Source organism: Mustela nigripes, chromosome 1, assembly GCF_022355385.1.
Source record: "Mustela nigripes isolate SB6536 chromosome 1, MUSNIG.SB6536, whole genome shotgun sequence".
Classification (NCBI taxonomy): Eukaryota; Metazoa; Chordata; class Mammalia; order Carnivora; family Mustelidae; genus Mustela; species Mustela nigripes.
In genome coordinates this window covers 210,016,064-210,032,385 of record NC_081557.1, presented here as the reverse complement: position 1 = coordinate 210,032,385, position 16,322 = coordinate 210,016,064, and the positions used below count along the sequence as shown (strand labels likewise).

Here is a 16,322-nt window from a genome sequence, read left to right as displayed (position 1 = left end):
GACCACAAACAAGCGTATATAGTTTTGGATAGTACATGAGGAATGTATAATGGGATGATGGGAAAGCATGTGGTTAAAAGAGAGTGCATCGGCCCATGTTGTAGGGAAAGCCAGTGTTTGAAATAAAATCTGAATGACAGGAAAGAGCCAGCCTCCAAAAGCCTCAGACCCAGCATCCTGGAAAGAGAGAGCAGGAAAGGCCAGGGCCCAGAGCTGGCATGAGCTCAGGGCATTTAAAGAAACAGAAAGGTCAACGAAGTGGGAGCTTGGCTTGAAGGAGCAGATTGACGCCAGAGGGACAAGCAGTTCTCATCCTGGGGGATCCCTGGGTCTGGAAAGGAATTTGGATTTAATTTCAGGTGCAAGGGAACCTCCATCTAAAAAATGCTGTGCATGTCTCTGGGTCACCCAGGTCTGGCATGCAGTCAGCACCTTCAGCGGGGCCCTAGGAAGCCTGGTGTCGCTGATGGGGAAGTCTCTTGCCTTTTGAGTTTTTGCAACTCAGGGCTTGGTTTAGCACTGCAGGATCAAGAAAACAGCATCTTTGATAAAGGGAAGTGAACTGAGAGGGAGCTAGATCTCTCTTTGGGAACTCTTAACCCATCTACAAAGGAAAGGGGAGGGTTTGTTTTGCTTATCCTTCCAAGAAATCCTGTCCCTCTTTGAAGGATGGTTACCAGATATGAATGTCCAACAGGACCAGAGAAGCTCCCATCAGTCCCAGGAACTACTTGTACCCTAAGTCCAGGCATTGTCAAGGGGCAAAGTGGCCGTGACATCCCTGGCTTTGCCTGCTCAGACTGAGTTTTGGATACTAGTTCAGCCTCCACCTTTTTGGACAAACTGTTGAATTTCCCTGAGCTTCACTTTCCTGTAGTGAGATCAGTTCTCTTAAGGGCTTGCAGTGAGCATCCCAGGGGCCCCATATGCAAGGTTGCCAGCCCGGCGCCTGCTCTGTTACCCATGGTGTGGATGGGAGCTGCCACCACTGCTTCTGGTGGGGCAGGTGGCCGGGGTTCCAGGTGCTGTTGAGCCTTCTCGCCCAACCCATGCCAGCTCAGGGCTCTAAGCTTCCAGAAGGTTCCAGTTCCAGTTGGGGTCCTGGGCTCACAGGTTCACCTGAGCTTGAGGGTCATCTCTTTTCTGAGAGTCTTACTAAAAGGCCCCAAAATTCTGGCTATGTCACTGAGGTCAAATTAGCCAACTACCACAGGAGGAAGTTGGCCACAGTGGCCACTCTGTTTGTGATATGTATTTTATATATATATATATATAATATATATATATATATATATCTCATACATATCCCTACTTCTCTATGTGTAGTATGTGTGTATGAGACTTTAGTTGATTTTTTTCTATATACTTCAAGTATTTTTGAAATGTAGAAGGCCTTAGACATTTAATACATTTTTAGGAAATATTAAAGTAGAAATGAGGAGACTTTAAATTACTAATGGCCCCTTTTTTGTTTGTTTCAGTAAAAAGTGTGTGTGTGTATACATATATGTATATATATATACATATATATATAGTTTCTTCTCTGCTGCCTATTGGTAATTCCCCTTTATAAAAAAAAAAAAGAAAGAAAGAAAGAAAAAGAAAAAAAAGAAAATTGGATGTGCACTATATTATTCAGGATGCCTCATAATAGAGTAGAAGAAGTGTGAATAGCTAGACCAGATGAATTTCATATCTGGCCTCCGGTTCTCCCTAAGGTGTTGAAGGATTGGGATCTGTGGCTGCTTTCTGATTCTGAATATGGAGCTGAGAGATGGGGTCAGCCACACTCATCACTGAGAGTAGAGTGATCTAGGGATGCATTGGGGACTCAGTCAGTTAAGCACCTGACTCTTAATTCAGCTCAAGTCATGATCTCAGGGTCATGAGATCAAGCCCCACATCTAGTGTGGAGCCTGCTTAGCTTTCTCTCTCTCCCTCTCCCTCTGCCCCCCTCACCTCAGTCTCTCTCTCCCCATGTTAAAAAAAAAAAAAAAAAAAGAATAGAGCAGTCTAATGTCGAGTTGTTTTTCTGTCCTGCACGTCACACGGCCCACCCCCACAATGCGCACACACATACAAGAGTGTACACACAGGTGCAGACATACACAGGCATGCATAAGCACATGCATGCGTACCCCAAACACGTAAAAGGCAAGCACAGTGGATCCATTTTGTCAATACATACGGGGCAGACCGTCACTGAGAAGGAAATGAAATTTGATTGAAACACATCAAAGCATTCAATCAAGTAAGGAAAAGTTCCGTTAAATTGAGCTCATTCAATCAGTAGAAAACTTAAGACCATATCTTGATCAGTCATACCTCCTTAAACGTTTTCTTCCCTTTTTCTTTTTTTTCCCTAAATAGTTATGTCAGCTTATCTTGCAGGTCCCTTCTCCAGTTCTGTGATTCTCTAAAAAAGTCCAGTTTTTAATTGCTTTTCTCAGTTAAGACATTTTAATATGCATTTTTCAAAGCTGCTAATACAGTTGCTATCTGAGGTAGGTAGTGCAATTGGTTTGATTATAAAAAATGGAAAACCATAAAATTCCTCATTTATACATTCTAGACAACTTTTAAACTAATAAAGTGAATTTTAAACCTGGCATATAGAAGACAATGGATTCTCTTGATGGAGAACATTTTTACTGGCTCTCTAAAGCCCATAATCCCCAAGGAAGGCCTGTCACTCACCCTTTCCTGTGTTGGGACAGAGATGACTTACAAGAACTTTCAATGCTCTCTTCCTGGGAGACAGTCAAACATGTCCTGATGATGGTAGTTTATCAGTTCCCTGAAACATGGACGTGGCTCCTCTGTCCTTGGGAACCCCACTGCCATCTGGCCCAGCAGTGACTGTGTCCTTGTGGGACTCCAATTCCTAAGTGATATGAAGTTCAGATATAGAGCTGAACTTTATAAAGACGAGTAGGTATAAAGGAGGCAGTTTAGGGAAACAGCCCTGCATCCAGAGTTCTGAATTTGGGCTCTAAATTTTGAAGTGGATTAAATTCTCGTGTCCTTGAGCAAGACTCCTATCTATACTGTCCCGCTTGTTACCTTGCTCTATTTGGTCACGGTGCCAATGGACTGAGCAGACTGCGAAACCACTTCATGAGCTATATGGCTTTGCACACGGGAAGGAGTTTTGCTCGTTCTAGCCACCTCCCCTGTTTTTCCCTCTAGGCTAACTTCAGACACTTTCTCTACCATCCCAATTTGTTCCAGGTGAAATGAGTGAACGTGTCCCCTCATATTACCCTGTCTAAACTATAATCAGAACATATATAGCGCTGATGACTACAGTCCGGTGATATCAATTGACCTTGGCCACATTTATTCTGCAATACCAACTATCCCAAAATTCAAAGCCACAATGGTGCATTCTCCCTCACGAGCCAGTATGGCTGTGTTGGACACAGTAGACTTGCATGGTGCTCTGCTGTACATGTTTTTCACCTTCCTCCAGAGCCCAGGGCTGGGCAGGGCCCATTCTGCTCACGGTCATGGCAGAAGCACAAGAGGGCAAGTGCAAACCCACAAGGCTCAAGGCCGAGGCTAGGGACTGCCATCTTGTCATTTCCACTCGCAGGCCATTGGCTAAACTGGAATAAAATGGCTGGGAAGCACACTAACTCCACCGTGAGGCCACAACAAGAATTGGATGCAGGGAGGAGTAAAGTAAAAACACTAAGCATTCAGTGTTTCATAAGGGTTCACCCATCCTTTTAGATCAGGAGCCCCTGGTGGGCGGTGAGGGACATGAAAAAAGTCTGCTTCTATATCCCCAGCCCCTCTGCCTGGGGCTGGCAGGTAGATATTTCAGTGATGTTTGCTGAGGTCCAGAAGACCTTTCCCACCCTTCCCAACAGCTGAGGTTGGCAAACTGACCACAGGGCCAAATCTGTCCCTGTTTTTGTGCATAGAGAGCTGAACATATAAATTGTTGACAAAAAAACTAAAGGAAATCATATTTAATGATGCATGAAAATTTTATGACATTCAAATTTCAGTATCCAGTAAGTAAATTTTTATTGGAATGCAGTTGCACCCATTCCTCTGTGCACTGTCTGTGGCTACTTGAGCAAACAGCACACTTGGGAGTTGCCATAGGGACTGTGTCTCACAAAGCTGAGAACTTTTCCTATCTGGCCTCGTAAGGGAAATGTTTGCCACCCCCTGCGCCACAGGATAAAGAAATGGAGAGAGCCCCAGGGAGGTGACTGCGGTACCCAAGACTAGAGTTGCAAGCTTCCAGTAAGCCCTGTATGCATTTGGAGTTAATATCTCCCCCCTCCCCTTTGTTTCCTAGTAATTGGCAGCCTGCGACACCCATGTGTCACTGATCAGAAGGCATTCCCCGCGGCAGTGCTTCATGACCCAGCGGCACCGGGTCCCGTGAAGCCACCATGGTGACCAGCACGGCCGCACTGCTCCTGGGCGCGGTGCTGCTGGTGGCCCAGCTCCAGCTAGTGCCTTCCCGCCCCGCCACGCCTGGGGCCGAGCCGGGTCAGCTGGAGCTTGCACGCAGAGGGGCCACCCTCCAGGGCGAGGGCCAGGAAGGTGCGGCCCCCAACGGCTCGGCCCAGCAGCTGCCTCAGACCATCATCATCGGTGTGCGCAAGGGCGGCACGCGCGCACTGTTGGAGATGCTCAGCTTGCACCCCGACGTGGCAGCTGCCGAGAACGAAGTCCACTTCTTCGACTGGGAGGAGCACTACAGCCAAGGCCTAGGCTGGTACCTGGGCCAGATGCCCTTCTCGTCGCCGCACCAGCTCACAGTGGAGAAGACTCCCGCGTACTTCACGTCGCCCAAAGTGCCTGAGCGCGTCCACAGCATGAACCCGGGCATCCGGCTGCTGCTCATCCTGCGAGACCCGTCCGAGCGCGTGCTGTCGGACTACACCCAAGTGTTCTACAACCACGTGCAGAAGCACAAGCCCTACCCGTCCATCGAAGAGTTCCTGGTGCGTGATGGCCGGCTCAACGTGGGCTACAAGGCGCTCAACCGCAGCCTCTACCACGTGCACTTGCAGAACTGGCTGCGCTTCTTCCCGCTGCGCCGCATTCACATCGTGGATGGCGACCGCCTCATCAGGGACCCTTTCCCGGAGATCCAGAAGGTTGAGCGGTTCCTGAAGCTGTCGCCGCAGATCAACGCCTCGAATTTTTACTTTAACAAAACCAAGGGTTTCTACTGCCTGCGGGACGGGGGCCGGGACCGCTGCTTGCACGAGTCCAAAGGCCGGGCACACCCCCAAGTCGACCCTAGACTCCTCAATAAACTGCACGAATATTTTCACGAGCCAAATAAGAAATTCTTCGAGCTTGTGGGCAGGACATTTGACTGGCACTGATTTGCAATAAGCTAGGCTCAGAACCTTTCCTATTGTAAGTTCTGGTGTACATCTGGGGGAAGAAAAAAAAAAAAAGAATTTTAAAAGGGCATTTAAGCTATAATTTATTTGTAAAATCCATAAATTACTTCTGTACAGTATTAGATTCACAATTGCCATATATACTAGTTATATTTTTCTACTTGGTAAATTGAGGGCATTTTGTATTGTTTTTCATGGTTGTTAACATTGTGTAATATGTCTCTATATGAAGGAACTAAAATATTTCACTTCCAAAAAAAAAAAAAAAAGAAGAAGAAGTCCTGGAGACCCTGTCTTTTTTGAATATAATTAACTTGCCCCCAACTCAGAATAGCTGTCTTTGTTGTACTCATTGCAGAATCTATATTCCTTTGTTGCTTTAAAAAGAAATGTTTTTCATGGCTATTATGCTTCTCTCTCGCCCTCTCCTTTCTTCACTGTTCATTTTAATTTTTAATGTCTCTCTGTGGTCATCAGATTTATTTTTTACTTGCATTGTGAGATTTGTCTTCACTCAGATCCCCCATTATTCTGGAGGTGGCAGGTTCACCTACTCCTGACTTCAGCCGGTCCCTGAGTGTGGATTTTAAACCCCTGTTATTAACCCTGAGTGGAAAAAGCAATATTAAGACTGGAGAAATAGTGAATACTAGCAAGAAGCTCCCTTGTCGCACGTCTTTGCCTTGAAGAGTGCTTGCATACATTTCTGATCTCAGCAATGGGTAAAACCTACAATAAAGGGGATGAAACCATTGGCCTTCAGAATGGTCTTGGGGCTGTGTGCTTTGCCCAAGGTGGCAGTGGGTCTCTGGAAACTCGTTTCTCTTAGAAAAGAGAAGTTGCGAATTGTATGTGTTCCCATCTTGTACATTTTGTGGAAAGCTGACTCATGGTGTAGACAGACTTTTGCTTAGGTTGGGAGTCTGTTTATCTATTTCCTGAAAGATCGATATGCATTTATAGACACATATTCTGTATGCATTGAGACATAAATATGTGTGTGTTTTAAAATCAACTCTGAATGTGTAGTCCTGAAATGGAAAGGAAATTTAAGCTCCCACAGGTCAAAACTACAAAGAGAAAAACACAAAGTGGAGGTAGAGCCTAAGGCAGCCCTTTCACCTGCACCTGGAGGCAGAGGCCTGACTGCAGTTTCATTTCTACTCTAACAGCTGGCTTCTTGGAGGTGGTCATGCAAGCCCCTTGAGTCTTGATTTTCTCAGGCATTCCCATTCAGTCAGCCTTTTACAGAATTATATTCACTGGATGGGTTTTCTTTTTATGAAAGCAAAACATAATCATTATGTAAAACAAAAAAAAAAAAAAAGAAAAAAGAAAAGAAATACAAAGAAGCAAAATAAACCCATTTCCTGACAGTTTATATTTAAGTGAAATGGACATTATATATAAGAACTCATTGAAAATGACCCCAAACAACCTCAGGAAGTAGGAATTATTATGGCGAGTTCAAGGAGGAAGAAATAGGCAAGGAGGAGATAAGGAACTTGCCAAGGTCACACTGACTCCAAGCCAAGGCTAGGAGTTCACTTAGAGCCAAAGCATAGATTTGCAGTGTTTTGGTTTTATCCTGCCCTACACCTTCTGAACTCAAAAGGAAAGGCCCATACTCAGAGACCGTTCTTCTGACTTAACCTGACAGATTCCTTCCCTGGTGCCAAATGTCTTCCACCTCAAGAGGTGTGCTCGAGCCAAAGGAGAAGGGCAAGAAAGAACCTGCGCTTCTCTCAGCGGTGCTATCAGGGAAGTGAGTCACCTTGGTTAGAGGCCACAGCTGCAGCCTGGCCTGACCTTGGCATGGCCCAGGCCCCACCCCTGGCCTTGCAAAGGCAGCAGGAAGAACGCCTCTCACCTCTGAACATGTTAAGGTTGTCATTACATAACCAACTCCCTAGAGGGTGTGGCCAAAATATTTATAGCAAGCTTCCCCCGTGGACATGGCACTTTGCAGTCTGGAGAGAGCGTCCCTCCACAGCACAGGGTTGGAGGTTAGATCTTGCTTCATCACACTCATTAAGAGCTGAAGAGAGGAGAGGCCTGAAGAGGGTCCAATCAATTGCCAGGATTGCCCAGGAGTTTGGTGTGGAGACTCAAAACTGAGTCTTCTGACTTTGCCAAAGGATTTTTCTTTTTCTTTTTCTTTTTCTTTTTTTCTTTTTTTTTTTTTTTTTTTGTAAAATACCCACAGATTCCTGTGCCCTAAGGGGGATGCCACACTTGAAGCATGCAGTGTTGGCATCAGAGGTGGTGGGCAGGAATGGAGGAAGGAAGGACTGAGCATTGGGGACATGACCTGGTGCCTGGAGCTAACACGGTTCCCCATAGGAGTGGTCCAGAGTAAAATGACAAGTTGGTGTAAATTCAGTAATTGTTGATTTGGGGTACGGGGCCTTGACTGAGGATGTGTTCATGGAAGTCTACATGGGCAAAGGGGTCGGGGTCCTAGTGGTTCTCTATTATTCCATTTATGGCGAAAGTCCAGCCAGGCCTTAGGAAATACAAGGAGTACTTGTACTCCAGTAGCCCAGGCATTTCAATCTCATCTGAGCACTCCCAGATTCAGAGAAGGCCCTGCAGGGGACCCGGACCTGCCTTCCCAGGGGCACAAATGCAGGGACTTGGAGCCAGATGGGCACCTGGTCCTTCTCCAAACACCATATCAGTTCTATTAGAGAGAGATGCCAACTAGAGGGAGTAAAGTTCCTCTCTGACCAGCCCAGGGCCAGCAGCTGCCTGGGAGCCTCCAGGTGGGGTGGCCCAGAGAGGCAGCTAGGAGCAGTTGAGAGCAGAGCCTCAGCCATTGTGTTCAGAATATTCCCTGCACTTGATGCTTCTGCATCTGGACAGCCCCTGCCCCCTCCCTTCCTCCAGGAATCAGGTAGTGCTGAAATCCAACAATCCAACAGACAATATTTACTTACCAGCTCATAGTCTAAAATGTGCTAGTTTAGCACCAATGATGATGCATCTCTGAAGAAAGGGTGGCTTGCTCTTTCAATCCTGGGAGACTGCTATTTAGCTAAAGGGATATGTAGGGCAGAAGAGTCCCAATGCGCAGGGTGACTGCTACTTAAAGAGGTGGAATCTGAGATCACCACCCACCTAGAGTTCAGGTGTTCACTGTAATTCTATTCTTCCTTTGAGCCCTACTATGTGTTTAGCATGGTGTTAAGCCCTCAGGAGTATAAAAGAAAATATAATAGGAGTTAATAGTCACTAACTCTTCTGAGTTTAAACAAAAAGCATGGAGGGGCCAGGAAGGCAAGGGGATGGTGCTTAACTGTGTTTGGACTGGCCAGCAATATGTTCTGTACTTTCTCATGTCATTTCGGAACATCCTTGGGAGGAGTCCGCTAGCCCCACTATGGAGAGAAAGAAACTGAGATGGAAGAAATGGACCTGCCCTCATTGTTCAAGAAGAAAGAGGGATATCACTCAGCCCAGAGTGATAGTTGTCCCCAAAGTGAGGAGTGTGGTACTGAAGGTCATAAACAGAAGGTGAGGGATGGTAAGAGGTGTCTCTCAAAATGCCACTACTCAGAAGTAGGAAGAGAAGAAGGATCTTCCCAAAGGGCATGATCACTTAACTCCCAGGCCATAAGACCATGTTCTTCCCATGGAAAAGTTTCTTGAAGGAATTGCCATGATGCTGGGGAATGGAAGGCAAAGGATGTAACCAAAGCAAGGCTTTCTGGACAAGGGCAGCTTGAGGAATCAAGAGAGTGGTGATGGGGAGGGGAAAAGAGGAAGGGGATGTGGGCAACAGACTTTAAAACACATTGAGAGCTCACTATGCAACAGACACTTGTGGCTTTGTTATCTGTTTCCCAAGAGGTGGAAGCTTTCTTAGCAAGCAACCATGTATCTCTGTCTCCTGTGCAGGTGCATCCGTCACAGAAAAATAACTATCCTTTATTGCACACCCACTATGTGCTTTGTGTTTTAAGTATGTTGCTTCCAGTCCATGTGATAATTCTGAGAAGTAGGAAATGCCATGGTGCTGATTTTGCAGAGGAAGAAACTCAAACTCAGACCATAAAAGGCTTGTCCAGGATGCCAGAGACAGTGATTTGTTACAGTTGGAACTTAGTCTCTGGATGTCCTCGCTCTGCTACTCTGTGGTCCCTGCAATCTTGAGTGAGGGGAGGGAGAAGTAAAGCATAAGCATCTATTATGCAGAGCAGAGCATGGAAGAGAAATGATGGGCAGACATAACAGATATGGTTATACCAGACTGTCTTCAAGTGAAAGAGTGGCTGGGGACTTGACACAACAGACACATGCTAAAGCAGGCTCCTTCCTGGAAGACCTTCATTTAGGAAGTCTGCACTTGGGCTAGCATGGAGCAACATGGTGGAGCTCTCCAAATGGCAAACAAGGAGTGAGGACCACAGCTACAAACACTCAGCAGAACTTTGAGCTGCTTGGCTGAAATACATAGATGTAGGAAATTGCCCTGGTTCTTCTTCAGTTCCTGCTCATATCAGCATCTTTACTCCTTTTCTTCCAAACTCCCCTATTAGGTCACCTGAAAGCAAAAGCATTTAGAACCAAGAGTCCTGGGTGTGTATCCCAACTTTGCCAATTATTGGGCAAGTGAATGGGATTCAAATTCTCAGAACCTCAACATCTATCTCAATATAAGTGGGCTGAGACTTACTTAATTTTGTTTTGGGGGAATTCAATGAGACAAAGTTGGTTTAAAAAAAAAATAGTAAAAACTCTGTGAGGATATGGCGTAGTGGTTAAAAGCATTTAGGATTTTAGGAAACAGACCAAAACTGATTCTGAACCTGTCTGCAGGCACCCACAGCTTTGGCCTCCCTATTCATTTCCACTAAGGAACTGTAGCCACTGCTGTTAGCACCACATCCAGATCCCATTACTAGGAAGTGTCCCACCTCCACCTACCAAAAGAATTGGCTGCTCAGGGCTCACCCTATATTGCTTTCCTGAGGAGTTCCCTGAGTTGAAGGAGTTGCCTTACCTGAAGGTGCTTGGGGAGTTGAGCTCACTCAGCTTCCTTGCTTTCTTGGGGATTGCCTGTGACTAATGATTGGTGGATGTGGAGAGGCAGAGGGTTGAGGGATAGCAGCCCAGCCTGCTGGTCCTGAGGAAGAATGACCTCTGTGGTACAATTCCTGCTCCAGAACTCCTTGAATTATCAAACTGATGCCAGACTTCTGAAACCACACTTTTCTTAGCTTCTTTCCCTACTTTGTCCTGTGTCCTTCATTGCCTTATCCATTTCTTTTGTAATCCCATTCTCATTAGGTGACTTGCCCAAGAATACAGGGATCTGTATCCTAGGTTTTGCTTCTGGGCATCCAATCTAAGATAGTCAACTTGCAGAATATTTTAGTGTCTCTGCACTTCATGTAGAAAATATGACCAACACACAGGATTATGATAATTCTTCTAGTTAAATGAAAGATGAGAGGGAATGAGTCTATTTTATTGACTGATACAGAAAAATGGTGAATATAATAGTAGAGGCAATCTTTACCAAGTAATGGGTCTCTTTTTTGGTTTATCACACTGTCAAAATAATGTTAATGCATCAATACCAAACAAACTTCCCCTTCCTGAAAATTTCCTTGTTCTCACAAATATGAAGGCATCGCTCCAACTTACTTATGTTATAGGACATTGTATCTCTACTGTTTGTTGAATATTTCATGTGGAGCTTATTCATAGATGTCCTTTCCTCTTTATTGCAACACCCTGGGACCTAACACAGTACCTGGCACCTGGTATGTCCTGGAGGCAATTTGATGTGAAAACCTCCTCTACCATATCCTAGCTTTGTGGTCTGGCTGCCTCCTGGGAACACCTTCTCTAATACTTCTGAATATACTAGCCTTATTTAATCCTGACAAATCTCTGAGCAAAGAATCCATCCAAGCTCCGTGCTTTTGCTGACCATAATATTCCCAGCAAATAGGGCAACGCTTGACACAGAAGGTACAAATATTTACCAACTAAATGACTCACAGAAGTGCCCAGGCTCTTTCCACTATGCCATCTATACAACATGTTTTGAATATTGCACTAATGGAGAACCTAGTATGTTCCAAGGCAACCCATCACATTTCCAAACTGGCTATTAAAATTCACACTCCCTGTGCCTAAACTTCTGTTCCCTAGCTTCCTCCTGTGAATCTGAGTTCTACTATAGGTTGTCATGAAGGACAAGCCTCATACTACTTTCTCATTTTGGCACACTGGAAAGAAAGAACACTAGCCTTGGATTCTAAAGACCTGAATTTATTGTTTTGGCTTTGCCTTTTCCATAGCTATGTGATGTTGGGTGGTTCTCCTCTCTGAATTTTTGGTACTTACCTGTTAACAGGATAAATGATACCTTCTTTGCGGTATTACATGGCTTGTGGATAATGTGAAAATAAAAGACATCCTAATTCTATAAACACTCTTTTCATATTGCAAACTAATTCAGCTCTCATGATAGGTGTCATCCCCTCTAGAGAGTAATAGGATAATAGTTGAGTGTTTACCAAAAACTAAGCAGGTATTATCTCATTTAATCTTTGTGTCAGCCTAAGAGACAGGTACTACTATTAACTTTTTATGGCTGGGGAGTCCAAGGCACATAGCTATTAAATGTTGCACAGCTAGTAAATGGTAGAGCCAGGTTTGTTCCCTGGGTAGTTGTCTTCATGGCTAGTGTACTTCACCTCCAGGCTACTTTCCCTTTCAATGCAAAAGAGACCTTCTTCAATGCACCTGCCCATGGAAAGGGCTACAGCACAAAGAAGGCAAAAACAGAAATCAAGATCTTAAGACAAATACCAGCAAAACACTATAGTAGGCAGAATTCATGAACAGTTCCCCTATGCTCCCAGGCCTGGCTGAACACAACCTGTCTAGTCCTCACCCCTTGAAAGGTCATAGGACTTGCAAATAAGATGGGATATCTACTCTCTTAATTAGGTTACTTAGTATGTTAAAGACAATAGGGTGTGACTGTATATGATATATAAGACTAACAGTGGGCTGGAGAGAGAGTCTCTCACTGGCTTTGAGGAAGTCACCTACCATGATGTGAGAGTCCTAGGAGGGGAGTCAGTGTAGCCAGGGACTGTAGGGGCCAGTAATGCTGAGAGTGGTCCACCCTCCCATGCTCTGCCATCCTACCCACCAGCCAATATCCAGCAAGAAAAACAAAGCCTGCAGCCCCACCTTTGCAAAGAACTCCATATTCCAACAGCCTGTGAGCTTGGAGGAGGGCCCCAAGCTCCAGATGACAAAACAGCCTGGCTGAAACATTAGAAGCTGCCTGGTGAGATGGAAGCAAAGCTAACTAAGGCTTGTTCAAACTCTTGTCCTTTGGAAAGCGAGGTGCTACCTGCATGTTCATTTGCACTGCTATGTTTGCAGCCATTTGTTATGTGTAGATAACTAATGCAAAGACAAGTTTACTCTCTTGCCATTCATCTTGGCTTAAGCTCACATTTTTAATGATTTTGCTTGTAAATAAACCCAATCCAGGGCTGTTACCCAAGGAATACGTGTCTATTGTATGACAATCAGATCCTTGAAGTAAGATTATTCAGAGATAATCATTGCCAACATCTTGGTTTGTATGGCTCCAGTGCTGTTGTTGTTGTTGGTTTTTTTTTTCCTCCAGTTCATGCATGTATGTGTATCTGTGAATGAATATTAAAATCAAGTTACATCTTTTTGATAATTCACCCAAAAACTGAAGGGGGAAAAAAAAAAACAAAAAAACAGTTGCTATCTGTTGATGCAGTTCAAAGGACTCCTAGAAGTCATTTAAGCCAATTTTCTTGTTTTATGGATGAAGAATGTGAGGGTGTGGAGAAGTAGTCACTGGTCACACTCACAGAGGTAATAGCAAAAACCAGACGGACACTCGGGACAACTTTCTGGTGTCTGTCCAATCACTTGTCTAACTCCCAACCTGAGAGTTTGCACCCCAGGTGGAAAATAGTGCCTCACATGGTCATTTGCATAAAGCAGATATCTAGTTAATAGTGGTCTAGGGAAGCTACATTCCTCATTTAGTCATGTGTTTGGTACAGTGGGAAAAGTAACAAAAGCTAAAGAGACTTGGTGCTCTAGTTATCAACGGCTGTGTAAGAAACCACCCCAAAATGCAGTAGTTTGATGCAACAATCTATTACCTCTCCTAGTCCTAGGGGTGCTTTGGGAACACCTTGGCAGGTCTTGCTTGGGTGTTGGGTGTTCCCCTATAGTCAGGCAGTGGCTAGGACAGATGGTGTCTGAAGACTGGCCTGGCTTGTATGTCCAAGAGGCTTCCTTCATTGCACATTTGATGTCTCAGTTTGGATGACTGCAGCACTTGGGGCTGCTTAGGCACCACCGTCTCACTCTCTTCATGTGGCCAGCTTGGACTTCCTTGCAGCATGGCAGATTTAGGGTCATGGCTTAGGGACTTCTTACAAGGCAGTTGGCTGTCCCAGGAGTGAATGTTCCAAAAGACCATAGCCAAAGTTGCAAGGGTTCTGTATCAAATGATTGCCATATCTTATTGTTTCAATAGGGCCAGCCCAGATTCATTGTGGGAAAGGACTACATAAGGAGCTAAATAATAGGGGGTGTGGTTCTAGGGGGGCCCTCTTTAGACACTAGTTGCCATACTTGGCTGTTCCTTGACAATCAGATAGACAGAACACCTACCTAATGGATCTTTGGTCATTCTTAAAAGGAAGATTAATATAGGTATAAGCTTTCATGAACCTCAGAGTCCATTATACTAATGTAAGGTGTCATTATCGTAAGTCCTTAGGCCTGCTATGCAATTTTAACTATTCTGACCTAAGGCATTTGTCTATTTTCAGCTCAATCTTTTGATCATATGTGATGGAGATTAAGTGATTTTGCATAAGTCACTCATTCCACTAGTAAGACACAGGCATGCACACTGTGTTGCTTTCGCTGTATTTTGACAGAACCCAACCAAACCATTTGAGAAAAAAGGATCTTCTCAGAACAAACTGGGGACTGAGGTCGGAATGGAAAACTTTGTCTTATGTGGGTGGAAACCCTGGCAGACCTCCACACTTCTTAGATAATTTGTCAAACACAAGAGAATGTTGCTGAGACATTTAACACTGTGTGTTAAAAGCTGTACACAGCATTAAAAAAGAATGCATGACAGACTCCATTTCCACTTTCCTTAATTTGGAAGTTCTATCTTTAGTAGCAATTTGCATTTTCCACACAATTAAAGACTGTACCTAGTTCTGATTTGCACTTCAAGTATCCAATTCAGCCGTGATTTACATTTTTTCCCTCTATTTATCTGTTTATCTGCTTCCCAGTAAGAATGCTGGGGTTTCTCAATTTTGCCATAATCATTTAAAATGTGAGTAACTCTGGACAAATTTAATTAACCATCTCAGAGGGTCAGTTTTCTCATATATTAAATGGGAATAAAATTTTATTTAAGGAATTGCTGTGCATCTTAAAGAGCTATCCAGAAACAGAGTAGACATTTGATACATGCACATTCACGGTTCTTTTAATTCACCCGTTGCAGACCTGTCCAAAGGACAAAGTCAGTGAGTTTTTCTGTGCCTTTAGACATCAACAATCAGGTAAATCCAAGCCATGACAAACAAACACAATATTTGAGATGATTACCTGGATAGGTCTGTTCATTTTCATTAAATGTTCTGTTAATGAAGAAGAAAAGTTTGAATGGTCTCTTTGTTTCTTTCTTCTCTATACATGACAGATGCAGATTAGAGGTAATTTAAAAATAAAATTTCTTCCACTGAATAGTTTGGAAATTTTCCCTTCTGGTGGAGAAGGTTCTTAACTGTTTCCCAAAGACACAAAATGACTATTTTGCAATGAGCTCCCATATCACTCATTTTTGCCCAAATTGCTCTTTAAAATCAGTTTCTCCACTTTCCTGATGTACAAAGTCCTACCTGCTTAGTAACCCCCCTGCCTTGGTGGGGGTGGGTATGGCAACTTTGGAAAATAAACCTGAAGAGTTCTGGTTTTCAAAGGGTATCCTAGCTGTGCCCATTTATTTGTTAGATTCCAATCTTATTCACAATCACCAGAAGGCAAAAGCAATTCAAGTGTTTGTCAGTAGATAGCTGGATTAAGGAACGTGATCTGACCATACAATGAAACAGTATTAAGCCATGAGAAGGCAGGGAGGAGTGTCTGGGTGGCTCAGTCAGCTAAGTGTCCAGCTCTTGATTTTGGCCCAGGTCATGATCTCAGGGTCATGGGAAGGAGTCGAGCCCTAAGTAAGGCTTAGGATTCTCTCCCTCCCTTCTCTCCACCCCTCCTTCCATTTGTGCACTCTCTCTCTCTCTCTCTTTCTCAAGTAAATACATAAATAAATAAAAATCTTTAAAAAAAAAAAAAGTTCTGACCTGTGCTAGGACATGGATAGACCTGGAAAACATGCTAATTGACATGAACCAGACAGAATAGGACACATATTATATGTTTCTAATTATATGGCATGTCTAGAATGGACATGTTCTTAGAAACCAAAAGTAAAGCAAAGGTGCTCAGGAGCTGACGAGAGAGGAAGCAATGAGAGCCATTGTTTAATAAGTGCACAGTTCCTGATCAGGTTACGACAAAGTTTTGGAAATGGCAATAGTGACAGATACATATTTTTGAATGCAATTGATGATACTGAATTGCACACTTAAATATATATATGAAAATATATATATATGAATATATATATATAGTATATGTACATGAAATATTGATATATATTTCAAAAAAGGATAATGAAAATCCAATCTTAGGCTGTATTTCATTGCAAGCAGCTCAACCCTGTTGTTGAGTCACTGGCAGTGTATGCAGAAGGACTTCCGCAAAGTGCTAACTCTACACACCGTCATTGCATGACAATTCCAGTTTCCAACTGTTGCATTATTT

At 44.0% G+C, this 16,322-nt stretch overlaps 1 protein-coding gene across 2 annotated transcripts in view; it reads left to right on the top strand.

Annotated features, from left to right (window-relative positions):
• HS3ST1 (heparan sulfate-glucosamine 3-sulfotransferase 1) overlaps positions 1–6,396 on the top strand; it is a 28,616-nt gene extending 22,220 nt beyond the window's left edge. For both annotated transcript variants that reach the window (XM_059381018.1, XM_059381028.1), the window contains exon 2: positions 4,316–6,396. In XM_059381018.1, coding sequence (XP_059237001.1) covers positions 4,413–5,360 — 948 coding nt within the window. In that variant the 5' untranslated portion in view covers positions 4,316–4,412 and the 3' untranslated portion in view covers positions 5,361–6,396. The remainder of the gene's footprint in view (positions 1–4,315) is intronic.
• The last annotated feature ends 9,926 nt before the right edge of the window (positions 6,397–16,322 follow it).